At 49.7% G+C, this 27,174-nt stretch overlaps 14 protein-coding genes across 14 annotated transcripts; 10 read left to right on the top strand and 4 right to left on the bottom strand.

Annotated features, from left to right (window-relative positions):
• Positions 1-451: 451 nt before the first annotated feature.
• F9C07_2278572 (putative glutamate carboxypeptidase) lies at positions 452-3,184 on the top strand. Its single transcript, XM_071510313.1, has 4 exons — positions 452-1,390; positions 1,461-2,707; positions 2,761-2,827; positions 2,920-3,184. Exons 1-4 carry the CDS (start codon positions 673-675, stop codon positions 3,012-3,014), a joined length of 2,127 nt encoding a protein of 708 aa, XP_071365398.1. The 5' UTR covers positions 452-672; the 3' UTR covers positions 3,015-3,184.
• Positions 3,185-4,000: 816 nt separating this feature from the next.
• On the top strand, positions 4,001-5,435 carry F9C07_2239435 (uncharacterized protein; the record flags this gene model as incomplete). The annotated part of the gene is made up of 2 exons (XM_071510015.1): positions 4,001-4,394; positions 4,426-5,435. 2 exons carry the CDS (start codon positions 4,001-4,003, stop codon positions 4,722-4,724), a joined length of 693 nt encoding a protein of 230 aa, XP_071365397.1. The 3' UTR covers positions 4,725-5,435.
• F9C07_77 (uncharacterized protein) lies at positions 4,743-5,288 on the top strand. The gene has a single exon (XM_071511667.1). It carries the CDS (start codon positions 4,788-4,790, stop codon positions 5,088-5,090), a length of 303 nt encoding a protein of 100 aa, XP_071365396.1. The 5' UTR covers positions 4,743-4,787; the 3' UTR covers positions 5,091-5,288.
• Positions 5,436-5,798: 363 nt separating the features above from the next.
• On the bottom strand, positions 5,799-7,049 carry F9C07_76 (putative monooxygenase; the record flags this gene model as incomplete). The annotated part of the gene is made up of 1 exon (XM_041284439.1): positions 5,799-7,049. The coding sequence occupies one exon, from the start codon at positions 7,047-7,049 to the stop codon at positions 5,799-5,801; it is 1,251 nt and encodes a 416-aa protein (XP_041141763.1).
• A 522-nt stretch (positions 7,050-7,571) lies between these two features.
• Positions 7,572-8,836, top strand: F9C07_2133875 (P-loop containing nucleoside triphosphate hydrolase protein). The gene is made up of 2 exons (XM_071509128.1): positions 7,572-7,594; positions 7,658-8,836. Exon 2 carries the CDS (start codon positions 7,873-7,875, stop codon positions 8,380-8,382), a length of 510 nt encoding a protein of 169 aa, XP_071365395.1. The 5' UTR covers positions 7,572-7,594; positions 7,658-7,872; the 3' UTR covers positions 8,383-8,836.
• A 261-nt stretch (positions 8,837-9,097) lies between these two features.
• F9C07_2278568 (putative amino acid transporter) lies at positions 9,098-10,703 on the top strand (the record flags this gene model as incomplete). The annotated part of the gene is made up of 2 exons (XM_041289083.2): positions 9,098-10,595; positions 10,647-10,703. The coding sequence occupies exons 1-2, from the start codon at positions 9,237-9,239 to the stop codon at positions 10,701-10,703; spliced, it is 1,416 nt and encodes a 471-aa protein (XP_041141765.1). The 5' UTR covers positions 9,098-9,236.
• Positions 10,704-11,752: 1,049 nt separating this feature from the next.
• On the bottom strand, positions 11,753-13,022 carry F9C07_74 (uncharacterized protein; the record flags this gene model as incomplete). Its single annotated transcript, XM_041289092.1, has 3 exons — positions 11,753-12,265; positions 12,325-12,802; positions 12,856-13,022. 3 exons carry the CDS (start codon positions 13,020-13,022, stop codon positions 11,753-11,755), a joined length of 1,158 nt encoding a protein of 385 aa, XP_041141766.1.
• A 470-nt stretch (positions 13,023-13,492) lies between these two features.
• On the bottom strand, positions 13,493-14,558 carry F9C07_73 (uncharacterized protein; the record flags this gene model as incomplete). Its single annotated transcript, XM_041289093.1, has 3 exons — positions 13,493-13,661; positions 13,717-14,413; positions 14,477-14,558. 3 exons carry the CDS (start codon positions 14,556-14,558, stop codon positions 13,493-13,495), a joined length of 948 nt encoding a protein of 315 aa, XP_041141767.1.
• A 452-nt stretch (positions 14,559-15,010) lies between these two features.
• Positions 15,011-15,950, top strand: F9C07_72 (putative mitochondrial solute carrier; the record flags this gene model as incomplete). The annotated part of the gene is made up of 2 exons (XM_041289084.2): positions 15,011-15,088; positions 15,153-15,950. 2 exons carry the CDS (start codon positions 15,011-15,013, stop codon positions 15,948-15,950), a joined length of 876 nt encoding a protein of 291 aa, XP_041141768.2.
• Positions 15,951-16,441: 491 nt separating this feature from the next.
• F9C07_1001203 (uncharacterized protein) lies at positions 16,442-19,311 on the top strand. Its single transcript, XM_071507324.1, has 5 exons — positions 16,442-16,657; positions 16,729-16,826; positions 16,879-17,395; positions 17,454-18,043; positions 18,100-19,311. Exons 1-5 carry the CDS (start codon positions 16,568-16,570, stop codon positions 19,268-19,270), a joined length of 2,466 nt encoding a protein of 821 aa, XP_071365394.1. The 5' UTR covers positions 16,442-16,567; the 3' UTR covers positions 19,271-19,311.
• A 41-nt stretch (positions 19,312-19,352) lies between these two features.
• On the bottom strand, positions 19,353-20,111 carry F9C07_69 (ribonuclease E inhibitor RraA/Dimethylmenaquinone methyltransferase; the record flags this gene model as incomplete). The annotated part of the gene is made up of 2 exons (XM_041289108.1): positions 19,353-19,979; positions 20,058-20,111. The coding sequence occupies 2 exons, from the start codon at positions 20,109-20,111 to the stop codon at positions 19,353-19,355; spliced, it is 681 nt and encodes a 226-aa protein (XP_041141770.1).
• A 66-nt stretch (positions 20,112-20,177) lies between these two features.
• On the top strand, positions 20,178-23,070 carry F9C07_1001217 (aconitate hydratase). The gene is made up of 3 exons (XM_041289095.2): positions 20,178-20,536; positions 20,598-21,043; positions 21,119-23,070. The coding sequence occupies exons 1-3, from the start codon at positions 20,435-20,437 to the stop codon at positions 22,962-22,964; spliced, it is 2,394 nt and encodes a 797-aa protein (XP_041141771.1). The 5' UTR covers positions 20,178-20,434; the 3' UTR covers positions 22,965-23,070.
• Positions 23,071-23,270: 200 nt separating this feature from the next.
• F9C07_2278560 (putative sugar transporter) lies at positions 23,271-25,660 on the top strand. The gene is made up of 3 exons (XM_041289106.2): positions 23,271-23,431; positions 23,501-23,973; positions 24,030-25,660. The coding sequence occupies exons 2-3, from the start codon at positions 23,728-23,730 to the stop codon at positions 25,410-25,412; spliced, it is 1,629 nt and encodes a 542-aa protein (XP_041141772.1). The 5' UTR covers positions 23,271-23,431; positions 23,501-23,727; the 3' UTR covers positions 25,413-25,660.
• Positions 25,661-25,831: 171 nt separating this feature from the next.
• F9C07_2278559 (putative metallophosphoesterase domain-containing protein) lies at positions 25,832-26,991 on the top strand (the record flags this gene model as incomplete). The annotated part of the gene is made up of 1 exon (XM_041284458.2): positions 25,832-26,991. The coding sequence occupies exon 1, from the start codon at positions 26,053-26,055 to the stop codon at positions 26,989-26,991; it is 939 nt and encodes a 312-aa protein (XP_041141773.1). The 5' UTR covers positions 25,832-26,052.
• Positions 26,992-27,174: the final 183 nt, after the last annotated feature.

Here is a 27,174-nt window from a genome sequence, read left to right as displayed (position 1 = left end):
CCAGACTATAATAAGTAACAGCTAGCATATACTATGTAGACTTATTATATCTACTACTGCAGGTGAGAAGGATGAGGTGTCACATATAATGTCTTCGGCGGGTCGGACCCTTTTTGTAGCATTATAGAGGCCCTCATGAGGGAATATGAAGTCATGAAGGCGGCTGCTCTATACATTTACTCACCGTCGTGTTACGAGTAGCGTGAGAAACCAGGCCAGAAGCCAAATTCTTGAATGTCCTTTCAGTTTATATTATTCGGTTACGACATAAAAGCGGGCGCCAGGAGGGTGTGATTAGTGTGGGTGCTATACAAAACTCTTCTCAACACCGATATATCCAAGGGGTTGTTCTTGGCTGCAGCAAACAGCGATCCCCCTTCAACGAAATTCGTGTATCCTCTGAAGGACCCACCGGTATTCCGTCTTAAACATCGTGTTCCCTAAATCTGTACTGTCCTGTAGTTCATCCCTAATTCCCTTGTCCGTTGGCAGAACCTTCAACGGCAGAAAGCCTGTTTGAGGTATATATACGTGTGTCATCCAAGCCCGCCCTTCAATCTACGCGTATATTCCAGGTTACTTGTGTGGTTGCTTCATATAAATCCACGAATATAACTAGGGCTACAATAACCTGCATAGTTTCGTGGGTACCGACCAAGTGTTATATTGAGGATGCCCCTCAAACACCTGGCTACCCTGCTCTGCGCGCTATCGCCAACAGTGGCGCTTTCGCAGGACGCAGTGCAGGATATTCTCCTTAGTGTTCCTCAAGCAGAGAAGATACGGGAGTGGTCCCATTATTACACAAACGGATCACATCTTTCAGGCCAAGGGCTTGAACAGGGTCAGTGGACCAAAGATCTGTGGGAAGGGTTTGGCATACAGGCGAACCTCACTACCCATGAAGCGAACCTGACCTATCCCGGCGACCACCGCGTTGCATTACTCGATCTCAACCTTAAGGATCCCTTGGTCCAAGAGGCGCGCCGCATCGAGGATACTGCACCAGGAGCAGGCCCGGGCCAGAAACCATTCATTCCGAGCTTCTTCGCGTGGGCAGGTGTTGGTAATGTCACGGCTCAGTATGTTTTCGCTAATTTTGGACTACGAGAGGACTACGACGATCTGCTGAATGCGAATGTCACCGTCCGAGGCAGAATTGCGGTCGTTAAGACAGTTTTTGGGTCGTCTCTTTTACGAAAACTGCATATGGGAGTTCATCGTCAAGAGCAGATGCAGGTTGCAGCGGAGTATGGTCTCGCTGGTCTGATTGTATACACTGATCCCCAGCTGGATGGTGAACTCACTGAAGCCAATGGATATGAAGCATTTCCGGATGGGCCAGCTCGTCCACCCAGTATGATCGAGCGTGGAGTCATGAGCTTTGCAGGTATGTAGTTCTTCTTCCAACTCGCCTCCTTAGTGCCAGGCTCAAAAGACTAATTCGAAAGTTTAATCAGGTTCCACATTCGCCATTCCGGCCATGCCTATAGCCTTTGCTGATGCTATTCCAATTCTTCGGGCTTTGAACGGCTATGGTCCTTCTGCCACAGAATTTGGTGAACGATGGCAGGGCGGGGGATTGAATTACAAAGACGTTCACTATAATGTTGGTCCGTCCCCTAATAACATCGTGCTAAATTTATGCAACAAGCCCATCTTTCCGGATGGACAGGTGCACCATGTCATAGGCACCATTCCTGGTAGCACATTCCCAGATGAGGTCATTATGCTGGGAACCCATCGCGATTCCTGGAGTCCTGGGGCTGGTGATGGTTCTAGTGGGTCTTCTGCTCTGAATGAAGTAGCCAGGAGTTTTGGCACAGCGTTGGCTCAAGGGTGGGCACCTTCTAGAACAATAATACTAGCCAGCTTCGAGGGAGTAGAGTTCAGTTTGCCAGGCACACAAGACTGGTGGGAGCAGAACCACTGGCTGAACACTAGTGCTTTTGCGTACCTGAATGTGGTTTCTGCCGGTGCAGGTAGCAAGTTCCATGTGCAGGGAAGCCCTCTTCTTGGGCGGGCTATGCGTTATGGCACAGGCCTGGTGTTAGATCCCAACATAAATGCAAACAATCAGACAATGCTTGATGTGTGGGATGGGGAAGTGTCAATAGGAACGGGTGGAGACGCGTCAGTCCTTCTGGGAACAGAACTCTTGTCATCTGTGGACTTTGGATTTTCAGCAGGGGAAGGAGATCCTCCATTCCCTTATCATTCTCTCTACGACACGGACGAGTGGATGGATTGCTATGGGGATCCAAACCGTGAATACCACCTGACTACCACTAAAATATGGTCCCTTGCGGTCTTTGCGCTTGCCAACGACGTGTTAATACCCGTGACGACCAACGAATACGCCGTTCTCCTACAAGGCTCCCTGGAATCAGTCGACATGCCAGGCCTACATATCTCCTCCATGGAGAATGCCATCAACGACTTGCACCAGGCAACGCTGACATTTGATACGTATGCCGACAATCTGGGTAGCCAGATATTGGCCCAGCCAGATGAACCCAAGCTTCTCTCAAAGGCCAGAGAAGTCAACCAAAAGTACATCAAGATTGAGCGGATCTTTGCCGACCCTCACCCTCAATCTAGTTCAGATCGCCATCTGATTATCCCCCGAGTGCCATATTACTTCCAATCAAGCGCATTTCCTGCACTGCAGGAGAGCATTGCCGCGGGTAATCTGTCTGCCGCTGAAGTAAGTATTTCCGAGCCTCTGGTAAATCTATACTAATCCGTGCGGCTCACCAGATATACCGGGATAGAATTGTAGGACGCATCCAGGAAGTGGTTGCGTTGCTGGCCCTAGAGGGCACAAGTACGACTGTCGCGCCGACACGATGAACAACTCGTTGCTCTGAGCACTTGCAGGACGCATATTGACTTGTATTACGTGGCTAATGCTTGTAGAAATAAGGCCGAAATCTTTACTTCATGTAACAGAGCCAGAGGAATTATCGATTATCTCAAGATGTTGCTCGCTTCAGTTTAGTATCCGGGGTTGATCGTGAGAGTCACATTTCATTGCAGTGTCGTATTATTCGGTACAAGTTGACTCTCCTATGACATTAAAATCTATTTGGAAGACAATACGCGACGCAGCTAAGCCCCAGGAAAATAAATTAAAAGATCCCAATGAAAGTAGACGTGGAATAAACACGCCGCTGACAAGGAGCGCGGCGTGGTCCCTACGGAAGATGGTATGCTACGTGGGCTTAAATTGAAACTCTTCCGAGACGAAGGATGCTATGTTTGGTGTAGCATCCTTGTCTGGCTCAAAAGAGGTCAAAGCACAGAATCAGTGATGATCAGTATTTATCAGAGGCGCGTGAAGCGTTGTTCAGCCTTGCACTTGGGTTTTCCGCATCTTTCTTCCTCTCGCAGCTCCTAGTGGTATTCGCTATTTGCTGAACGGACCTGTCGAATGTGTAGCAAACCCAATCTGGAAAGAAAACATCGAGCTAGAACATTCCTGATGGAGTTACTCGGACGGGTGTTTATTCGCATCCTCAGCTGGTCCATCGAGAGCTCTTCTCTACCTTCCCCTCACTTGCCAGACACTACCTCTTGTACAGCCTTGCACCCCAGCCTATAATAATGGACTACCTTGTAGGTGTTTGCCTGCGTTTATTGGACAGCAAGTCTGACTGCATGATAGTGACTGTAGTTGCACGGCCAAAACACGAATACACTTCGGTAAAATGACGAATGACATGGTATACAAGTGCCTTCCACTCCAATACTACTAACACGGTCCTATTATTGGTGTGCTAGTGTTTGAGAGTAGAAGCAATTTGTCTTACAGGGTGGCGGTTCATATGTGCGGTTGTCTATATTAAGCCGCTAGCAAAGCCTCGGATGCCTTCAAATTCCTTTCTCACTTCAAGCTTGTATTACAGATACATTCATACGCGATCGCTATGGGCAAGAAGCATTTTAAGATCAGGTTAGACGTGGACCTTTCAATGTATCAATCTTAGGAGAGGGAGAAATGTCTACTACTCCTCTACAATGGCACACATCGTTCGCCGGATCCTCGCCAGTCTGGCCCTCGGAACCAACCATACCAACCATAGCCTCCATTGCCTTGGCAGCATTGTCCGCCCAGCATACCCAAGTGGGGGATCTGCCATCCATTACTGTTAATTTCTTTGCCCAAGGGTCATTCAACAAGAACTATGAGATTGTTGTCTCAAACCAAAAGGATAAATTCCTCTTCCGCGTCACCCTTCCGGTTGACCCGTTCTTCAAAACAGAGAGTGAAGTTGCCACACTAGCTTTCCTACGCCAGAAAGCTAGCATTCCAGTTCCAGAAGTGGTGGCATGGAGCTCTACATCAGATAACGCCCTCAGTTATGAATGGATTCTTTTGAAAAAGGTTGAAGGTGAAAGTCCAAATCTCTGAGCGATTAGCAGCATACGCCGCGGAGCTACGAAGCTTACCCTTTGATCAAATTGGAAGTCTCTACTTTGAGGGCTCGAATACCTGCGCAGAAACAAACAGCAGTGTTCAGGACTCTCAACAGATCAAGTCCATGTCCAATTACCTCGGAAAGGGTGTAGAAGTCGGGCAGATGGGTTTGCCATTCTTCTTTTCCAAACGACGACTCTACATTCATTCCGACCGTGGCCCATTCGCCAATTCTCTTCAGTATCTCACAGCAAAGGTGCAAATGCAGACAGCTTGGATCGAGAGTGGGGTTGAGATTGCATAAGCGGAGGATGCCAGCGACATAGACTCGGATTGCGACGAGAATCTTCTGGACGAAGCACCTCAGATGCTAGAAGTCTGTCAGACAGCTCATGATTTGGTTGTGCACCTCTTTCCACCGACAGATCCCGACACATGTCATACAATCTATCTTCACGACCTCAATCAGAACAATGTAATCCTAGATCCAATCAGCCATGACATCGTTGCTGTCATTGACTGGGAGATGATCTGCGTGCTCCCCAACTGGGCTTCATTCTTCTACCCCAGGATGTTTCTCAACGTGGACCCAATCACTGAAGAGGAACCGCCCATACCGGTAGATTACAATGGTGAAAATGATTATACTATCATCCGCCGGGACAGATGATATGCACGGATCCTTAGAAGAGCTTTTGATACCTACATTGAGACTGTTTGCAAAGAGAAGAGCGACACTACTTTTAAAGATCGCTTTGAAGAGAAGAGAACACTTGAGGCTGCCATAGAAGGCTTGACAGATAACTGGGAGGGCGCGCGAGCAAAGCTAGAAGACCTACAAGCTCTAGCTGGAACAGGAAGTGGTTGAGTCATCATCTTAACCCTGTGTGTAAGGAATTCTTCTTCTAAGGTGAAGGGGGATGCCAATGGGAAGTTGACTAGAAAGGGGCAGAAGAATGTTCTTAACACTTAACATATAGTCGGATTCCACTGCGGCAATGGCAGGTGACTGATGAACCATCTCACATCCATAGACTGCAAGATGTAATCAAGGCATGATGCATGCCCTCGAAAAAGCATCCGTTCAAAAGCACGCAGCAGCCCACGAATTACGGTGAGTATAACTTAGGTTGCGTGCCATGCTCCGGCCCTAGGTTAGAGGATTTGAACATACGTATAATCCGTTATTGATTTGCTCACTATATATTACGATGAATTAACTAAATCTTTAGAGTAATCATCTCCCCTCTGCGCCGCTAATATCGATAGATAATTGTGTACATGAATGTGTTTCAAGGCTAAAGAAAAGAGACAATTGGGCCTGTCTTTGAGGAGAAAAACAATACTAGAAGTCAGGGGGAAATGCCTTAATGCAACATCAACTCTGCTCCATCTGCTTGTAATCCGGCAAGGCCCAGGTTGTATCTTCACGGATGAACCATTGGCTGAGGATATCCAATCGCAGGAAAGAAGCTACCCATAAGAGAATGTGTAAAATGGTAATCCCCCACCATGAAGATGGGGTGTAGTCCCAGAATGTCGAGCCTTTTTCGATTCCCTTCTGAACTTGGGATATAAAAGGTCGATATGTGTCATCATACGCCTTGAGAGCGAGGAGGAGACGATCCTTTGACTCGTGATCCGCTTGGTAATGTTTACTGATCTCTCCCGCGAGGATATACGCCCCCACTAAGCCCGACGTCGTTCCCATACCGGTGGTCGCCGATGGGCAGTACGCCGCATCTCCGACGAGGGCGACTCGACCGGCAGACCAGGAGTCCATTCTGACCACCCCCAGACGCTCGCAGTAGAAGTCATCCGCGCTCTGGAGCTCCTTTAGAATCCGGTCCGTCTGCCATCCTGCTCCACGAAAGATCTCCGCCAGCTCATCTTTTTCCTCCTCGGTGTTTCCGCGTGCCTTAACCAGTCGATCCGAGTCGGTTTTGCACGCGAGGTAAACCTGAATGGCATGCGGACTATGCCTCCGTGTGAAGATAAAGCGCCGCCCGGGAGCGATGTATATTGCCGCGTTGTACTCCCCCCCGGGTTGAATCTCCTGTGGGACGGTGAAATATCCTATGTGAACCCCCAATGGGTGAAATGGATCTGGTTCAGATCCGAGAATCAACTTCCGTGTGCGCGAACCTTGTCCATCGGCTCCCACTAAGAGATCAAACCAGTCGTGGCTGCCATCAGAGAACTGTACGTCAACGTGACCTTCCCGCTGTGTGAAGCTCTCGATCGTCGTTCCAAAGACGAAGGTTGCGCGGTCCTTGGTAGCATCGTATAATAACCGACAGAGGTCACCTCGCATAATCTCATAATCCGTGGTGAAGCTCTGCATTCCCAAGCCAGATCGATTGGCGGCGAAATATGCCTTGCGTTTGCCGGCATGGTCGACAATTTCCATGCCCTGTTCGCGAACAGACCTGGCACGGAATTGTTGCTCAAGGCCCATCCGTCGCAAGACTGTGATACCCGGTTCTCGGAGGTCGACTTGCAGCCCGGTGGTACGCAAGCTCGAATGCCTTTCGATGACCGTGACTTGATGGCCCATCTTGGATAGCCAAAAGGCCAGGGCATTACCGGTAATGCCTGCGCCGCAGATGAGCACTTTCAATCCGGTCATGGTTTATGCTTCTGTTGTTACTTCTCGCTTTGTTTCCTTGGTAATGTTGGATGAGAATTCGATTTGCAACCCGACCTGACTCTGTTTATATGCATTCGATGGGCATCTATGGATATCTCGGGGTTTTGACAGGAATGGAAATTGCCGTGGTTATCTCCGAGGGGAAGTCCGACTGTCTTTTCTGTTGGAGCCAATCCGACGATCCACGTCAAAGGCAAGTATCAAACTACGTCAGTATTCAGTGAAATCCCCGAGCCAAGAAGCCAACAGTCGATCATCTAAACTTAGAATCCTGTCTAAGGATCTTGGCGCCATTTCATCGCAAGACTTGGGAAGTCAAAACAAACATGACAAACATCATGCAGGTAACTCGTATCCTGAATGTTGAACGACGAGTCAAAAGGTCTTCGGTATCTATCGCCTTCTTCTTGCCTCTGTGAGAGTATTGGTGGGAGGAGAGATTGACAATTGGACTTGGAGATATTGAATTGGGGAGCCAACACAGCAGATGCCACATCCGCCTCCTGAACAGAAGAACTCCGAAGGTATATACATACCTTTTTGACTCTGAGATCGAGGTTGATATGACATACGTCTAACCATTTTAGCGGCTGCACTGGAGCTCTCACTCAAACCGGAGCTGCTGCAGGCCCTGAGCCCTTGGAGCCTTCGTGATGACCTCCCTTACTATCATCAACTAGTCTGCCCCATCATCCAAGGTATCTTCTTGACTTATCCGCACAAGACATGCATACGTGCGGTCTGTTGAATCAGTCCCACAGGTCACCATGTCCTCGCCCAAGGCCCATTTCCTCTCAAACGGATGTACCTTGTGGTTTCTATCCTCCAACGGATCAAGACAGTGGCTCCGTCTGACACTCCGTCCCGATGCCAAGCTCTGATCGTAAGCCCCACGTTTGAATTGGCATGGACGGTGAATGGCATCGCCCGAACCATGGCGTCGGCAATGCCGTCGGTGAAAGTCTACTGTTGCCCTAGAGGGTTTCGTGATGCCCACGACAGGATTGCCGAGCTCCAAGGGTCGGACATGGGGCGGGTCCCCGATATAGTCATAGGGACACCTGGTCTGATCTGGCAATGTATCACTAGTGGATGGTTGCAGACTGATGCAGTTGCAATGCTCGTTTTTGAGGAGATGGATGAAATTTTAGATCGCGGATACGATGAGTCTGTTCTACTGGGGATCCTTCAGACGGTCACACACAGCCACACGCAAGTCGTGGTGCAATCTGATAGTTTGTACATGTGGCGAAGGATTTGGAAGCTGGTGAGCGATTTCATGCCTTCTCCAGTGCGGATATGGGATATATAAGGCTTTTATGGAAACCACCTTGATCATTTTCAGACATTTCTTACAACGTATTCTGCACTTTAAATGTTCGCCTATATTCGACGGATACATTCGATTGATCGCCGGTTCTGCTGCGTTTCGGTCGGGGGAAATAATATGGCCCGGCCCGAGGTTACGCTTTTATCCTGCTAGTCGAACTCACTGCATTTAGCCGCAACGGCATCTCCCAATCAGACCACGACCCGAACTTCAAGGGCACATAATGTAATAAAATAATGTAAGACTTTGTGGCGCCGCTGATACACAGTTCCACTGCAAGCCAAGCCGAACCTAATGAGCGTGGTATTGTGTAGGATGAATTACCTCGTAGATTGGATCTGATCCAGCTTAAGTTGTCGAAATAAGAAGAAAAGAAAGGGTTCATTGCTCTACAGAGTAACGCAGAACGTAGACTCACGAAAATTGAAGTATTCCAGACATGGACTCGGGTCGATAACCTCATGTAGATCTCTGACAGAATTTTCTTGGACATTTTCCGAAAGTAACCACTAGGGAAATCCGGATACCACTCGGTTTCCCGATTCCTCATCATTGGTTGACGGATGTCGCTGAGTCACTGGACTCTCAGGTACTAGCCAATGAGGTTGGATATAAACCCTGCACACCGCATGCGGAATGTAATCCGATTTCATCTTTACTAAAAGTGGTAATCTATGACAAAATACCCCAGATTGAAAAAAAATGACTCGAAAAAAAGTGAAGAGATTGGTTACATTTCATTCATTATTGCTCGTTAAACGTCTAATGTTACGATCGACGTGTGGCATCTCACCCCTTTTCTCTCTTAGAACAGGCTCCAAACAGCTCACTTCACTATGAGCTGCCCGAGAGGAATACTCGACGCCAATCCAGGCAATGGCGCTGGTGTAGGCAAGATGGACACCCCCAAACCCAATGGTTGGTCTCCAGATAGCAAGGTACTGCCCGACGCGCTGGACGATGGAGAGCAGCAGATTATCGAGGCCGGTGAGGCCAAATACCATCGCCTGGGTTGGAAACGTCTCACCATCATGCTGATTATCGAGGCCATCGGTCTGGGAGCGCTCTCAATTCCGTCCGCCTTTGCATCCTTGGGAATGGTGGCAGGCGTGATCTGCTGTGTAGGCATTGGACTGATTGCCATCTATACATCCTGGATCATCGGAAAGGTGAAACTCGCCTTTCCTGGTGTCCGACACTATGGCGACGCCGGTGGTTTATTAATGGGCCGTGTGGGCAATGAACTTTTCACCTTCATGTTAATCCTGCAGCTTGTCTTCCTCACGGGGTCAAACTGCTTAACGGGTACGATTGCGTGGCGCCATATCACTGATAGCAACAACGTCTGCTCGGTGGTCTTCAGCGTTGTCTCTGCCATTATTCTTTTGTTGCTATCCATCCCGTCGTCCTTCGCCGATATGGCTTGGCTGGGCTACATTGACTTTGTATCGATCGTGGCCGCGATTGGCATCACAATCATATCGACCGGTATCCAAGGCACTCAGTCGGGACTTTCTAAGGTTGACTGGTCGGCCCTCCCCCAAGGCGACCCCAGCTTCTCGGATGCCTTTATTGCCATTAGCAACATTGTGTTCGCGTACACTTTCGCCAGCTGCTTATTTTCTTTCATGGACGAGATGCACACCCCGAAGGACTTTACTAAATCGATCTGGACCCTTGGTATACTCCAGATCGTGATTTATACGGTCACCGGAGCGACTATCTACGCCTTTGTCGGCCAAGAGGTTGAATCGCCTGCGCTGCTCTCTGCTGGTTCACTCGTGAGCAAGGTTGCCTTTGGTATAGCCCTGCCGGTGATCTTCATTTCTGGCGCGATTGGAACAATCGTTGCTGGGCGTCTAATTCACGGTCGTATCTATGAAAACAGTGTGACCCGTTACGTTAATACAACCAAGGGCTGGATTACCTGGTTGACTCTCATCACGATTCTCACGATCCTGGCTTGGGTGATTGCAGAGGCTGTTCCTTTCTTTGATGACCTCCTTTCGATCACGTCGGCGTTGTTTACCTCGGGGTTCTCATTCTATCTCCCCCCAGTCATGTGGTTCTTCCTCCTCCGCAAGGGCGAGTGGTACTCTCGGGAGAACCTTCTCCTCAGCCTCGTGAACCTCTTTGTGTTCATCTTTGGTCTCGTCGTGCTGGTCGGAGGTCTTTATTCGAGTATCCAGGATATTGTACGTTGCCCTTTTCTTCTCAATTGGACCTATACTCACAAAATACTACAGAGAAACAATTATCGCACTGGCAATGTCCACAGTCCGTTCACTTGTGGTGCGGTCTAGGGCTTTTACTCCTGAAATTTATTCATCCATCCAAAACCCGAGACCCGAATGGTTCTTTTCTAAATGGATAGCTGAAAAGCGAACAATGTGTGCGCAGATACACCCTTGGACACTTAATGTATATAGACCGCCATGAACAGCATATAATCTCACATTGACGCGCTATTTCCCTAAACAATCCTTCAGCGCGACCGCCCCGGGTTAATTCGGACGTCACGCAGAATCTTATACTGAAAGCATCCCGACTCTGAACTCAAGTCCAACGCCATATGGGACAACGATTTCTGCGATGGCTTTTGCCCCCGCCTTGCTACTCGGGTATTGCTGTGTTAAAGCCCTCGTAGTTCGACAGGCATTCAAGGATATCCTATTACACAAGCATCTCCGTGTTTGACTTCGGCCATAACTGATTAGTGATTCTCGACATATACATTTGCGGGGGGTGCCTTAGGCTCCCGAGGAAGTGAACTTACCCGGTCAAGTGACTCAATTCCGAATGCACGAAGCATGACAAACATACTGCCTGAGGCTGCTGGTTCACCCTTGAAGTGTAAAACAAAATTCTTGGACAAGGGAAGGAAAGTGGTACAAATGCCAAACTCTCTAATCATCTGTCATTTCATAGCTAGATATGAGTTTGAAAAATATAATCTTCAACTTACACCTTGTTCTATGAGGTCACTTGACTCTGCCGAATTACACAGCCGGGAATAAAGATGATTTCTCCTGCTCTCCTCGAGACGTGGAGGCACTTTTTGTTACAGGCTCAACCACTCCACTACCTATTGTCTATTAGCGCACATCGAGTGGGCGACCTTGGTTGACAGGGCAAAAGTAAGGGCTTCAGGATGGTCACTTTCGTGGTCACAAATGCTACAAGCAAAGAAAATTATGGGAAGGGTGCCTACATAGCCGGGCGAGGAAGTTAACATTGACCTGAGATATCAACATCCCAAATCATGAGCAACATGAACGTTTTAATATGTTCATGTTACTCATAATTTGGTTGCACAGGGCAAATCCTGGGGGTTTGTCCAAGAGAAACCCGTCTACCACTCTCGAGCTAGTCGCTCCTGAATCCCCTTGACATGCCATACTCCTCCTTTTCCTACAACCCATAGTTCATGTTCCCCAAATGCCACACTCACGGCCCCATTCTCACCCCCACCGACGCGAATCGTGCCCAGCGTGTACCCTGTGTCGGGATCGAGGACGTCGACGCCATCCCCTGCACCGCAAAAGATCAACCCATGTCGCGACACGCGCACGCCATCATAAAAGTAGGAGATGGGATTGCTGAGGAACCTTTGATTTGACAGTACGGAGCGTGACTTGGATACATCAAAGGCCCACAGCTGTCGCATTCCGTAGGGGTCCGTCCGCTTTGGAAAGTACTTCGACACCCCTGTCTCCGGGATGAACAATGTGTTCCCATCGGGGGATATGGCGATACCATTGGTATTCCCAGTAGTAGTATAAACTACCTTGGTGCGAAAGGTTGATCGTTCAACGAAGTAGACGGACGGGTTTGTTGGGGGTGCAAATTCCACAATCTGTCGGCCCTATTTCGCGAGTCAGCATCATGGGCTTTTTGTCTGAGGGAATGATAGCATGAACATACCCAGCCTGACTTTGAATCTGTTAGCCAGAAATTACCCACCTGATCTATTTCCAGATCGTTGAAGCCTGCAAATGGCTGCACCAGGTAGTTATTCAACAATGTCGTTTTCTCATGGCTGTGGGGGTCGATCTTTGCCAGCTCTCCTGTCTGAAGGTCACTGTAACCATCTGTTACCACGTGGATGGAGTGATTGTAGTAGACACACCCATGTACGTTGTATGTGGGAGGGTTGGTGGTTATATTGCGCAGGGTATTAGTTTCTACATCGAGGAGGTACTGCCACGAATGAATGCCATCGTCGCCACCTGGAGGGCCCCATTCGACAAAAAAGAGCTGATTGGTATCTTTGATATAACATGGTGCCTCGTGGACCTGGTAGGCTAGTTTTTGAACATGCTCCACTGTTGCGTTGGGGCCAATGATATCGAAAAACCTCGAATCATAGGCTACAAAGTCGGTGGTATTCAGGTACGACAATCTATCTCAATCAGTAATTCCATGTACATCGTTGGGAAGGGACAACCTTCTTACGCTGTACTAAAGCCTTCATCCGATATCTCCGACGTTGCCCATGGGGCTTCAAACGCCGTTCGGTTGAACTGCCCGGGAAGATTCGCCAATGCGGCGAGCGAAATATACGCCCATTTAGCAATGCTGTTATTCAGGAGCGGCGGGAGCGGGTTCAAGTAGACATCCATGTTGTAGAGATCCCTTCTTTCATAGAACGACAGCATACCCTTTCATTGGGTTGGGAGACCTACCTCTAGCTTAAATACACCATTTTCACAACGGAATATACGCTGAATAGAAGCTATTCGAGGAGCTTTCCGGGGTACTCCCAGCATCCGCCGGATGCCTCCAACAAATCCAACCATCGGTCTTTGGCCTTGGCCTCTCCCCGTGGAGTCCGAGCTACGGACATACCCCGTGGGGTAGATGCCGGGGAGAGATCTTGTTCCCCGCATTTATCGTTCCCTTCTATGTTGTTGGCTGTGCTCGCGTGTGACTCCCTCAAACATCGAATCCCCGCGGAACCTCGCCTACGTGTCTACCATATAACGTCATCTGGAAGTTGTACTACGCACAGCATCACATTAAGGCGAGAAAATAAAATAAAAAATGATAAAAAGTAGAATAAACGCCCAATGCACTGCACGTCGTGATTCGTCTACCAATCATAAAGCGCCTTTGGTGTCTCTACCATCATGGTATGCCATTCGTCCTCTGATAGCCACGACCGTAGACTTTTCAGCCATGCGTGGTCATCCACCTCAAGGAAAGGGGTCTCCTTCATTGCCTCGTCATATGTACGCACTTTCATACGCGGGGTGTGAGGCCTTCATCACAATCATGTTAGCTGAGTCACCAACTGTCGGTATAAATATTACTTACCAGTCACTCCCCCAGAGCACCTGTTTCGGATTCGCATCGACATAGGCTCGGACCAATGGTTTCAGGTCATCGTAAAAAGGTGCTTCATTGCTCACGCGATACGGTGCGCTGAGTTTGACATACAAATGACCCTTACGAACCAAGTCCATGATGTCTTCAAATCCTGCCTGGCGGGTCACGTCTCCCTCGCACTCGGGTGGAAGCCTGCTTGGACCTTTCAGTAAGGCAAAGTGGTCTGTAATCAAACGAATCCCCGCAGGCGTGATCTCCTGTTCAATGACTGGCGTCAACTCCTTCCAGAACTCTGGATGAGTTTGTGTGAACGCCATAGTCCACCCCGGACAGTGCTTGCCAATCATACGGGCATGTTCCCGCAGAGCAACCTTCTGTAGCTCGGCGTCGTTCATAGCCTTGTACTTGTAGACGTTGACCCGAATGCCCCGGATGCCTGCATTGTGCATTTCCTTCAACTCTTCCCGGGTGACTGTCTCAGGATCAATGACCCCAATTCCCTTGGTGGAGGACTGGCCTAGCAGCTTGACGAAGCTTTTCAATGATTCTACATTGGCTCCATACGATAGACCATGAGTTAACACCGAATTGGTAATACCCAAACTCTTCTTGAAATTGATGAATTGCTCAATGGTTGCAGGTGGAGGCGTCAAATGACGGTCGGGAGCGTAGGCAAATTGTGTGGCTACAACATGCGACTATCATTAGCAAGTCCCGTTCAATTTTCATATCCGTGGACAATTCTCACGATCGAAGATATGGTGATGAGCATCCCAGCATCCATGCGGGAACAGCTCTGCAACAGCATTATTCTGACTTGCTACTGTCATCGTGAAGGAATAGCGTTGTTTTCGTTCAGTCTGGTGAGCCTTAACCTGCCGACCGCATCGCCTGCCATTGCGCTTAAGTTATTTACTCCGGAGTACCCAGACTGATATGGTGGAGTATGACTTACTGGGTCGGGAACTGTCCTCAAATCCAGGCTCGCGGGCTACTCCGGGTGACTCCACTGCGGCCTCCACACTAACGGACTCTTCCCGTTCATCCCTTCCTGCGGGGATTGACTGCTCCGGTCGAGGAAAACACGAGGTAAAAAATGGAGAGCAACAGGGAGAGAGCGAAAGTCAACAGCGAAACTCGCACGGAAGGCGAGACTCTGAAAGATAGGAAAGATTGCCGATATCGTTCATTCCACCGTATCGGCGCAAGACCAGCGATCAATGGCGCATCATATAGTTAGGTCTGCAACAATGGAACTGGAGGGTTATCACAAGAAACCACAATGCCTAAAAAACAAGTCGTTCCATGGCAATCCATAGTCGCCGGGGCTGCAGCTGGCGGTGCCGAAAGTCTTCTGACAGTAACACTCCCTGAGAAATGCCTAACCAGGATGAGACCAAACGCTCACCATCACGTATTGATAGTATCCTACCGAATACTTGAAAACTCGACAGCAATTGTTGAATCCCAATGCCCCGAAACAGTCCCCAGTCCAGCTGTTAACCGCTACGGTGCGGCAACATGGTATTCGTCATCTGTACACGGGCAGTATGGCCTTTTGCGTCTCCAATGCATCGAAATCAGGGATTCGTTTTTTCGCTTTTGATAGTGCGAAGAAGTGGATGCCTACAGACTCGTCCAGCAAGGTGACATCAACGGGGAATATGTGCGCGGGTCTCATTGCAGGAGTCGCGGAAAGCGTACTCGTTGTCACGCCTGGGGAAACATTGAAAACCAAGATCATTGATGATCGAGCGGGTGCGAAGGTGTATAAGTCGGCCAGCCATGCAGTTCGTACTATTCTATCGACCGAAGGCGTATCTGGGCTGTATCGTGGAACATTGCCCGTCACGCTGAAGCAATCATCGAACGCCATGGTACGATTTACCAGCTACAACTTCTTCCTGCACCATCTCACCGCGCTCACGAGTACGGGCGCAGCTAACGGCGCACCAGTCTGGAGTACCGTGGTCGCCGGGGCGATGGCTGGAGTAGTTACAGTGTATGCTACCATGCCGTTCGACACCATCAAGACTCGCTTACAAGCGTTGGATGGCTCTCAGCGTTACCGGGGATCTTTCCATTGTCTTCGGTCAATCGTCAATACAGAAGGTACTTTGGCGTTATGGAACGGGACTACTCCTCGTCTAGCCCGGCTCAGTGTACGTCTCCCCATTTGGTTCTTATCGTTCCTACTGTTGACTTCCGACACCTGGTTGTAGATCTCGGGAGCCATTAGTTTTGCAATTTACGAGCGTGTCGTTCAGTGGACGGGATCGTTGCATGGGTAGTGACAGTCAGTCGGTTCTGCTTCGTTCATTTCCAACCTGAGTAGAGTAAACATCTAGTTGTATGTCTTATAAACAAAAAAATGGAAATTTCAATGTGGATTCGGGGATACGTTGTATGTACGGTTCATGATTGTGGTAGAACCACCACAGCATAAGTATATATTGTCGAGCCGTGTATGTTGCCCTTGTAAGATATAGTGACTAGTGCAAAACAAAGCATAGACGGTGAGAGTGAATCAGAGTTTGTCACATATAGACCAAAACTGTTACTGCATTAGAATTACTATCTGATCCTACATCGCATACTATTATTCACTATATGGTTGTACTCAAATCGGTCACTGACGCCAGGCTCGGGGAGTGGTTGCCGGATTCGGACCGCTGCCGACAAGCAAACAATGCAAACCGCCAAGCCAGTTCCCCCGGATCTTCTTTCACAGTGCATACAGAATGCATGATATTGATTGCTGTTCCCCACATCTCCATGGTCTTGAGACAGAAAGTCTTTTATTCATCTTGAATGGGGGTGTGAATCTCTAGTAAACCACATGGCACCCACAGAGGCCGAGGCTGCCCAACCAGCACCTTCGAAGAAGGTGCGGTTGGCCTGTCGTCGATGCCGTGCTAAACGTGTGAAGGCGAGTAATCCTCAGCCGATTAGTAAGGACGAGAATTATTTGACGACCCCAGCTAACGTTCTTCCAACCAGTGTGATGGAGGTATTCCAGCCTGTGGGAACTGCGCTCGGGCAGGTGTCCCGTGTGTTGATGTCGATGGCCGGAATAATGGACTATCCATCCCACGAGAGTATGTGATTTTGGCATTCCACCCCGATTGACAATGGCTGACGATAATTCAGCTTCATCACACGGTGTCATGCCAGGATCAACTGGCTTGAACAAAAACTCAAGGAGATCGACCCTCAGTTCGATTTATCTGAAGGGCCCGCAGTCGACATGACTAGCGCGGATGAAACAACCATCCCTCGGCGTCCTGCAATATCTACCAACGGGGCAGGCCAGGAGCGTGCGCATGCACCGTCACCGGTGCTTGAATCTGCAGAACACCCCCTCGTTGAAGCTACTACGTCTTCCAAGCGCTCGTATTCTATGGCGGAGGGGCCAGAGATGGAGCAGCCCATTTTCGTTGAGCTGGGCATGCTCTCCTTGCACTCTGATTCCCGACAGAAACATTATCTTGGATCATCTTCTGGTCTGCTTTTCACGAGACTGATTGGAATTGACAGCGAACGAAGTTCTACTGCGAGCCCAGAGTTGGTATCGACATCTTCTCGCAGTGGTCATCGTCGCCGGTTGGCCCCTGGTCGTAGTCAGTCACGCGAGGCCTACCAGGCTCTCTATGACCGATTAAGAGAGGTAACCCCGCAGAATGCCGCTGTAATATTCGGAATATGGGGTGCTAATCGTGAGCAAGGAATTACCATCACCGGAGGAAGCCAGTGCGTTCTTAGAGGTCTATTTCCAGGTGATCCACGTGGATCACCCATTTCTTCATCCTCACTCAATATGTAACGCGTATCGGGCCCTGAGAGACTGTGCAGACCTCGGTTGCAATGGCCATATAGGGTCCAATGGCTGGATTGATACTATCAACACTTTCCCCTACAATGGGAGATACGATATCACTGCCGGCAACGAAATCACACCGATCTCTGTTTTCACAGCTACGTTCCATGTGTTTATGGTGTTCTCACTCGCGGCGACCGTTATGACTCGGAACAGAAGCTTTGATCACTCCCCAGACAAATATTATCGGATAGCCATGTCAGCTACCTCTGAATGCTTCTGCAGCATCTCCGTGCCAGCTCTACAAGGCGTGCTGCTGCTAATGGTCCAGGGCTTGATTGGCCCTGCTGCTATCAACATCTGGACGCTCTCGTACATTGCCACGTCACATTGCATTGACTTAGGCCTCCACCGGGAGCCCACAGACTACTCTGAATTCACCCCCACCGCATTGACGATTCGCCGGCTTATTTTCCATACCGTCTATTCCCTTGACCGGTATGTCACTGTCTCCAATGCCCCCTATAGGGTGCATGCTAACAAGTTTGCCATAGGTCAATATCTACAATCCAGGGAAGACCTCTTGGTATTCGGGATGAGACCTTCGATGTAAGGTGGCCGAAGTTTGATGAAATCCAAGAGTTTACGTACCCAGCCGACCAGAGTAATGAACTCAATATACAGCTACCATCGCCAGAGACCGTGGCTTTGTGCATATACCGCTTCCGGGTCGACTCTTACATATCGGAAATAAAGCTTCTGTTCTATAGGCTGCCAGCGCAAGGGGATGCCATGATCTGGCCTACGGATCCGGCTAGCATACAGCAGCGTATAAAGGCTAAACTAGATGACTGGCTAGCGCAGACGGCAAGTCTTCGGCCGACGTCGAACATGCAGGACATCGAGGACGGAGAAGTGAAATTTCATTGTGAACAACTTAAACTGGAATCATTGTACCATTCAGCTATTACCCTTCTTTTCCAGCCGTCCCAAGTCTTCCGATCACCCTCGAGGAATGCTTTGCACCTCTGTTACCAGAGCTGTCGGAGGCGCTTACGGATATACAAATACCTCAACCATGAAGAAAAACTGCACTATACTTGGCGCCATGTACATGGTATCTTCTCCTCTGGGGCCACGATTGTCTATTGTTTCTGGGCCTCGCCTGACCTCCTGGAAACGATACCATTCTCGGAAGCTCTGAGCGATCTACGCACATGCTCTAACCTGCTCAGCGTTGGTAGCCAGTGGTGGCCATCTCTTCGCAGAGGGAAAGATAGCTTTGATAACATGGTAGATCTCACCATCAAGCGATTGAGCCAGCTACAATCCTTGTCTCAGCTGCAGCCGCCATCACGGACACAACGACGACGGATAGTTCGATCTACCGATCCACCACCACTTGCATCGAATATTGGGTCCATGTCAGATATGGTTAACACACAGATGGGAGTACCCGTTCTTGACTACCATCATGCTGTTGTGTATGACTCTGTCAGCTCTGTTGACACCACAGCCACAGCCGCAGACACTGTGCGAACCGAGTCATACCCGGAGCACCATGTTGAGAATGAACCCGACAGGTTCTTATCACAAGTTGGTAGCCTTCTTCCCGCTGGCTCCGACCAATCCACTATTGACGCAGCGATGGAGGGCTTCTTGGTGGAGTATTTGCATGGTGACTGGGGCTGGGATCCGTTCTCTAGCAGCATGGGAAACCCATAGTACCCATGATATGTGGAACTGTACAAAGGGGCCACGTTTCTATTAACTCGGCGAGGCTAATAACTTTCATTGTGCCATCTACCTATTTCCTCAATCGCTTGATGGTAGGGCCCATTTCCTCACCTCTTTCTAAACACAACCGGGTCTCCTCATCAATCTCATATCGTTCCTGACAGAGTCGTACGCAATCCTCCACCTTGTCCGCCGGTACTGCCACCATACCGTCCACGTCCCCCAGCAGATAGTCTCCTGGGTTAATGATCACCTCTTCGCCAATCTCGCTATTTTCGTAGGCAACGGGCACGTTCAGCTCTGACGACCTGGTGAAAGTATTTGATCCCAAGATGCTGATCCCTCGCGCGAAGAGGCCCATATTCAACTCTTGATGCTCATTGATATCTCGGAAGCGGCCGTCAATAACGACCCCAGCTGCACCCTGTTTCTTGGCACGGGTGCTCATCAGGCCGCCCCAACACGCGCTAATCAATCCTTTTGGCTGCGAAACGAAGACGACGCTATCTCGAGGTATGTCATCGACGAAGTGGCGTTTGGGGGAGGGCGCGGTTTTGTCGTTGGCATGGACCATGCGGACCGTGTAGGCAGGGCCAAAGATCTTCGCTTTCGGGCTCGTCGGTCCAGGAGAGAACATTTTCAATCCCGACAGGTAGCCACCACAAGGCACTTTGAGCTTAACTAGCGCATCACCGATCTATTTCAGCTTCGTGAGCTATTCCCTACCACGACATTGGCTAGAATGTATGTTCGGTGATCTGTAGTTTAGACTTACATCGCAGGATGTAAATTGTTGGAGAGCCCGGATGGCACTGGATCTGCTCGTCATATTGATAGGGTTTCACTGAGAAATAAAGTTCACGAATCTATCGAAGAAGGATATCGAGGCGAATCAAGGCAATACAATACCATCGAGGAGGCGAGAGTTGAAGAAATCAAGGCGAAAACGCCGACGAGCGGAGGAAAGCCGATTGAGGGTTCGGAACGATCCGAAAGCTCGCTGATTGGTCCGGAGTAGTCCAGAGAGCTCCAATGCTCCTCCGACAATGTACACACTGCTTCTCCAACTTGCCTTTGTTTTTTCTCGTCTTCTTAATCACCGCAAATGTTCTTTTCTTCATGGTCGCACGGATTGAATGAGAGAAATTAACAATGCAGCGCTTTCTACCCCCGGTTTTACGCACGGGACGACCGCAACCTCGTTTGGTCGGGGCGCCTGTCCGAAGGCTTGCTACACAGAATAACTCAATCCCGGTGTGTAATTGATGTTTCGTATACTGACGTAGGCTTCGTGCTGACTTTTGTTGGACCCCAGCTGTTTGGTGTCAACTATGGCGAGCAACTTAGCAACCTAGACACAGTACGGCAAAGCTCGAGGCGCCCTCTGACATTGACCGAGAAGCTGCTGTACAGCCACTTGATCCCGAGCGATGACAAAGTATGGTCATTGCAGGAAATCGACCGGGGGAAGACGATCTTGGAATTGCGACCGGACCGCGTTGCCTGTCATGATGCTACCGCGACCATGGCCCTCCTACAGTTTATCAGTGCGGGCCTACCGCGAGTCGCAGTCCCAACGACGGTCCATGGTGACCACCTCATAGTTTCAGAGAAGGGAGCAGAGCCAGACATGAAGCGTGCGCTTACAGAACATGCCGAGGTCTATGAATTCCTGAGCAGCGCCTCTAGAAAGTATGGAATCGGGTTTTGGAAGCCCGGTTCAGGGATTATCCATACAGTGATTTTTGAAAACCACGCCGTGTACGTGTTTCCCCCCCGTTCCTTGGAAAAATAGACATGTACATATAAGTACTAATTCATTTGTGCTACTCCTAGTCCTGGCGGCCTGATCATCGGTACGGATTCTCACACGCCGAATGCTGGTGGCTTGGCTATGATGGGTATTGGCGTTGGCGGTTCGGACGCAGTTGATGCAATGTCAGGAATGCCATGGGAATTAGTCACGCCTCAGATAGTCGGGGTGCGCCTGACAGGCCAACTATCCGGATGGGCATCCACAAAGGACATCATCTGCAAGCTCGCCGGCATCCTGACAGTTTCTGGAGGCAAGGGTCGCGTCATTGAGTTTTTCGGTCCCGGCACGGAAACTCTGGGGGCCACGGCCATGGCGACGATCTGTAACATGTCTGCAGAGATTGGCTCGACTTCGTGTATATTCCCCTACACCACCGCGATGGGGCGGTACCTTACAGCGACGAGACGGGCGCATGTAGCTCAGGCGGCACAGGAGGTACAACAGGCATTGCTGCAAGCCGATGAAGGATCAGATGAATACTATGACCAAGTTATTGAGATTGACCTCAGCACGCTTGAACCACACGTCAATGGGCCGTACACACCCGATCTTGCCCACCCCATATCCGAGTTAGGGAAAGCAGTCTCCCAGAGTGAATGGCCTATTAACCTCAGTCATGCGATGGTAGGGAGCTGTACCAACAGCTCCTATGAAGATCTTGACAAGACGCGTCAGCTCGTCGCGCAAGCGCGTGACGCTGGGTTGCCCCGATTCAAAACACCCTTCCTTGTCGCACCTGGCAGCGAGCAAATACGCGCCACGGCTGAAGAAGACGGTATACTCAAAGAGTTGCAAGAAGCCGGTGCTGTTGTGCTGAGCAGCTCTTGTGGGCCATGCGTTGGTTCGTGGGATCGCAAGGATGTTGATGTACGTGGCAAGGAAAAGAACTCGGTCGTATCTAGCTTCAACCGGAATTTCGTGGGCCGGCATGATAGCAACCCAGCGACTCACTCATTTGTTACGTCTCCTGAGTTGGTTACCGCGTTTGCTTACGCTGGTCGCCTTGACTTCAACCCGTTAACGGATAGTATTCCTGTGGAGTCTGTTGAGGAAGGGAAGTCCTTTCAATTCAAAGCCCCTGTGAGCCGGGAGCTTCCAGCGCATTTCGCTACTGGTGAAGATACTTTTCAGGAGCCCCCAAGCGACGGTTCATCATTGTCTGTAATTATCGATCCGCAGTCCGACCGCCTGCAACTGTTAACCCCGTTTGCACCATGGCAGTCCGGGTGTGCCACTGACATGGAACTGCTCATGAAAGTGAAGGGCAAGTGCACCACAGATCACATCTCTCCGGCAGGCCCATGGTATAAATACCGGGGTCACCTAGAGAACATTAGCAACAACATGCTCACCACCGCAACAAATGCATTCCTCCCTGGCAATGATCCGCAGATGCTCGGCCACACTCGCAACCCCATTACCTCAGACGTCGAGGTTGTTCCTCAGGTGGCCCGTGACCTCCAAGCCCGCGGCATCCGGTGGTGCATCATCGGCGACTTCAACTACGGTGAAGGAAGCTCACGTGAACACGCTGCCTTGGAACCTCGTTATCTCGGAGGGGTGGCCGTCATTGCTCGCTCCTTTGCGCGGATACACGAAACTAACCTGAAGAAGCAAGGGATGCTACCTCTTACATTTGATGATCCTTTAGACTATGATCGGATCCTGGAAGGCGATCGCATTACATTGACTGGGGTCGAGGATGGTGAATTGGCTCCCGGTCGACAGGTTACCATGCGTGTCACTCCTCGGCAGGGAGCATCTTGGACCGCGCAGTTGAACCACAGCTATCATGCCGGTCAGTTGCACTGGCTGCGTGCTGGCAGTGCGTTGAACCACATCAAAAATACTGCCCTCGCGAAGTAGAGGGGTTTGTATTGGTTATTCATGTCATTATAGATTCCACACTTGTACATAGATAGTCTCACGGCGTTAAATGAATGATCTTTGACAACATTATGCTGCACTGTCCCCGTACCCTAAGGTCTGTCTATTAAGGTTGCTCCATTCGTAAACGCGGTGGTATTAACAGTTACAGTGAAAATGATGAACAAGAAAAGAGGACCAGGACCTTACGCCCGAAATGCGCGTAAGAAACGTCATCACCACGCGTGCTATTTCAAGCTTAAGATCAGTAAGATCAGAATTACAAAAGGAGCTTTCTCATTGGCCATGTAAGATGTGGGGTAGAGTCGAATAAGCCTTTTCCACAGCCCCGGAACACTCCTGCATCGGAGCTCTCCAGCATCCACGGGCTCGGCACGAAGGCTCCGTGTGGATCCGATGGGGGATACAATCTGGGGTACCTCCGTGTAATAGACACAAGCTGAATGGTCAGCCTCAAGTCGTGTTAGGACAAGTCCGTCTGTGGAGATTTTACTAACTTACACCTCCACACCAAGCCTGTCAGGCAATCCTCGACTACACCGGAAATCAGGCATGGACCCCGCGCAAGCATGCCCTACAGTTAAAAGATACTTAGGGCACCGTGTCCTGTACTTATGTCAGTAAGGGATCGTGCCCCCTTCTTCCCGTTGCAGTTGCAGATACCTTTCATCCACTATTGATATCCTCCATATACTCGGCCGTTCATTGTCTCGTGTCTCTCTGTACATTCCATCCAAGAGACATGGGTGCTGCCGGCGGTGGTTTTTCCCGGGATGCCGTGAAGCAGATTCCCGCTGAAGCCAAAAGGCTGTACATCTGGCTTGCCGTGATATGGGCCAGCTACTGTGGTGGCCTGCATGGATTCAATACATCTAACATTTCTGGAGCGATGAGCCTGGATCCTTTTGTCCGGGACTTCCACTGGACAGATCTGAGCGATGCTGAAGTATCAAATAACAGCGGCTGGGCGGTCTCCTCCATGCTCTTGGTATGTTCGCTCTCATCTTTACGTCTTCTCGTGTCTCAAAGCGCTGACAGGAATAGGGGCAAGTGGTAGGAATCCTTGTATCAGGACCGCTGGGTGAACGACGTGGGCGGAAACCAGTTATCATGGCCGCTGCCATTTTCTATACCATTGGGGCACTACTAATGTGCGGGAATGTTGGTTCGTTTGCAGAATTGCTCGTGGGGAGAATTCTTTCTGGCATAGGGTCGGGATTCGGTATGACAGCCGGGGCTGTATACATTTCTGAAGTCGCCCCCCAGGAACTACGCGGTATGATGACGACCTTCTACAATGTCAATATCATGGGTGGTGTGGCGGGAAGCTACTGGATCAACTACGCCTCACAGGGGGTTATCTCCTCTCGGTCTAGCTGGCAGTGGCGTACGACTTTTGTCTTACAAGCTATTCCATCTGTTATTCTTTTTATTGGCTATCCCTTTTTTCCGGAAAGCCCTCGATACCTTATGATGCGTGGACGGGTGGAAGCTGCTCACAACAGTCTATCACGCCTCCGAGGCGGCCTAGAGGAGTCCAGTGATTACTTTGCCCGAGAGTGGATGGAGCTCCAAAGCAAAGTCGACAGCACGGCGGAAGCATCCACTCAGTCAGCCCTTAAGGCAACACTTTCTCTTCTTAAAGCCTGCATTTCCCATGCACCCACGCGTCGTCTTTTGACCTTCGTCACTTTGATCCAGACCTTCTTCATCATGTCAGGAGGAAACTCCATCACGTACTACGCACCGACAATCCTGAAGTCGATCGGTCTCAACTCCAAGCAGGTCCTCCTCTTCACTGCTGTGTATGGACTTATCAAAGTGGTCTCGGTCTTCCTCTATGCCTTCTTCTTTACAGACCGTTTTGGTAGGCGCCCACTTCTCCTTATTGGGTCTGCCATAAACACTGTTTGCTTGCTCTACCTCGCCGTCTATCTCGGCGTCGCCGATCTGTCAACTTCAGCTGCGCCATCCCCGGCTGCCTGGGTCAGTATCGTGGCGATCTGCCTCTTTGCTGTCGGTTACGCCATCGGCTGGGCACCAGCCTTCTCCTTAACTGCATCGGAGATATGCCCCACGCACCTACGCGGCACTATCGTCATGATCACGTTCACGTATCAAAACCTGCTTAACTTTGGCATCACGAGGGGATTTCCTAATATGATTATTTCCATGAAGTCATATGGGCCGTTTGCCCTTTTTACAGCATTTACTGGATGTGCCACCGTCTGGGTATTTTTTGCTTTCCCTGAATGCAAGGGACGCAGTATGGAGAGTGCGAGTGCGTTGTTTTCACTCCCCTGGTATAAGGTCGGGTTTCAGAAGGTCCCGACACTGGATGAGACAAGAGAGATTGATGATGAGGAGAAGGGAATGTCTGTTCATGATGAGGATGTTCACGCGAAGGAAAAGGATATGAGGCCGTAGGTGATGACTTTGGTGACAGATATGAACAGTTCATAGGCCATGGAATACGGTCATAGCTATGAAATTGAACGGTGCCTTCGCTCATGTCCTATGGTTACTATTCTGCGTGTAGTAGGAGGAGATCTCGGCTGGAAGCTAGAAATGAGCTATACTAGCCTAATCTCTTGAATGAATACACCAGGTTATATCTCTTCGCATACGGGTTTGAGGTAGGGGTAGAAAGCACACAATGTCAACTAAGGATGCTATTAACAGTGTTTCGAACAACATGGCAAGACAGACCTCTCTTGTCCCGTTCATCCGTTGCCGAAACAAGTAGATATACTGAGTACTAACTGTGCTATCCCTACAATCTTTACGTAGGTTTATGGTTGCTCAGCGTACAACTATCACGAGGGTGGCTAAGTGTATATACAAGGTATTGTCATGACTTCACTATTTCCTCATAAGGCATCTTTGATCGTATAAATATGATGCAAGGATGTCATGTGGTAGGCATGACTGAATGTCTTGGTCTCTTCTGTTCGACGCACCTCATCCTTCTCAGTTGCTAAAACCAAATATCACAACGCCGCCAGTATACACTAGGTATTACGTATCACAGACCAACGGATAGTCTTCAACTTCCCTTGATTTCAAGATGGCTGAACAGCCCCAGCCTACCGTCAAAACGAGGTTTCTCGTCATCTCAGACACGCACGGCCGTGACTCCATACCATCATCAAATGAGCCTGCCGATGTGGCCATCCACTGCGGCGATCTCACGATGGGGTCCACCCTGCAAGAATTCCAAGGAGCCATTAAACTCCTAAAGCAAATCAACGCCCCACTCAAGCTTGTCATCGCGGGCAATCACGACTTCACACTTGACCCCCCTGCATTTCAGAACAAAATCCGCGAAGCCCGGAGGCTGCAAAATATTGACCCACTTCTTATCGAGAAAGAGTACGGCTACTGCGGGCAGGTTCGAGAACTATTCGACCATGTTGACGCGAAGGAAAAAAGCGGCATCCGACTTTTAGAGGAAGGGACACATTACTTGACCCTTCAAAACGGTGCGTCGTTAACAGTATATGCCAGCCCGTACACACCGTCGTTTGGGGAATGGGGGTTTCAGTATAGTCCACACGAAGGTCATGAGTTCGCAATTGGGAATGTTGACTTGGTTATGACGCATGGCCCGCCTCGCGGCGTCCTGGACAATACCATCTCCGGCCAAAGAACAGGTTGTGAGCATCTTTTTGGAAGGGTTGCCCGATCCAGACCGCGAATGCACTGCTTTGGACACATTCATGGAATCTGGGGAGCTAAACTGGTCGCATGGCGCAAGACGATTAGTGAGAAACCGTCCCATCTGACTGATATCGACAACGGCCAATCAACGGTAATCGAAAAGCTCTCCAATATCAAAGCCAGTGGCCCCCGGGCATATTATCTGACCAGTCACTGTGCTGATGATGCAAACCCCCTTCAACATGGGCGCCATACTCTGTTTGTCAATGCCGCTATCGAAGGCTCCGATGGCTTTCCCTCCCACCCTGCATGGCTCGTCGACTTGGACCTCCAAAGAGCCCTTTGACTTGCCAACCATGTACTTCCCTACTATGTCTCCCATGCTTCATCCATATTGTATTTCTGTATACCAAAGTGGCTGAAAGTCTCATATATCTAGTTGTGTTCCACAAGAAACTATCTGATATCCACTTGTCATCATAGACAGGGCTACTGTATCTAAGTACCAGATTAAGGTAGTGGTGGGAAA

Source organism: Aspergillus flavus, chromosome 1, assembly GCF_009017415.1.
Source record: "Aspergillus flavus chromosome 1, complete sequence".
Lineage (NCBI taxonomy): Eukaryota > Fungi > Ascomycota > Eurotiomycetes > Eurotiales > Aspergillaceae > Aspergillus > Aspergillus flavus.
The sequence above is the reverse complement of the archived record's forward strand: the minus strand, read 5'-3'. Positions and strand labels throughout refer to the sequence as shown.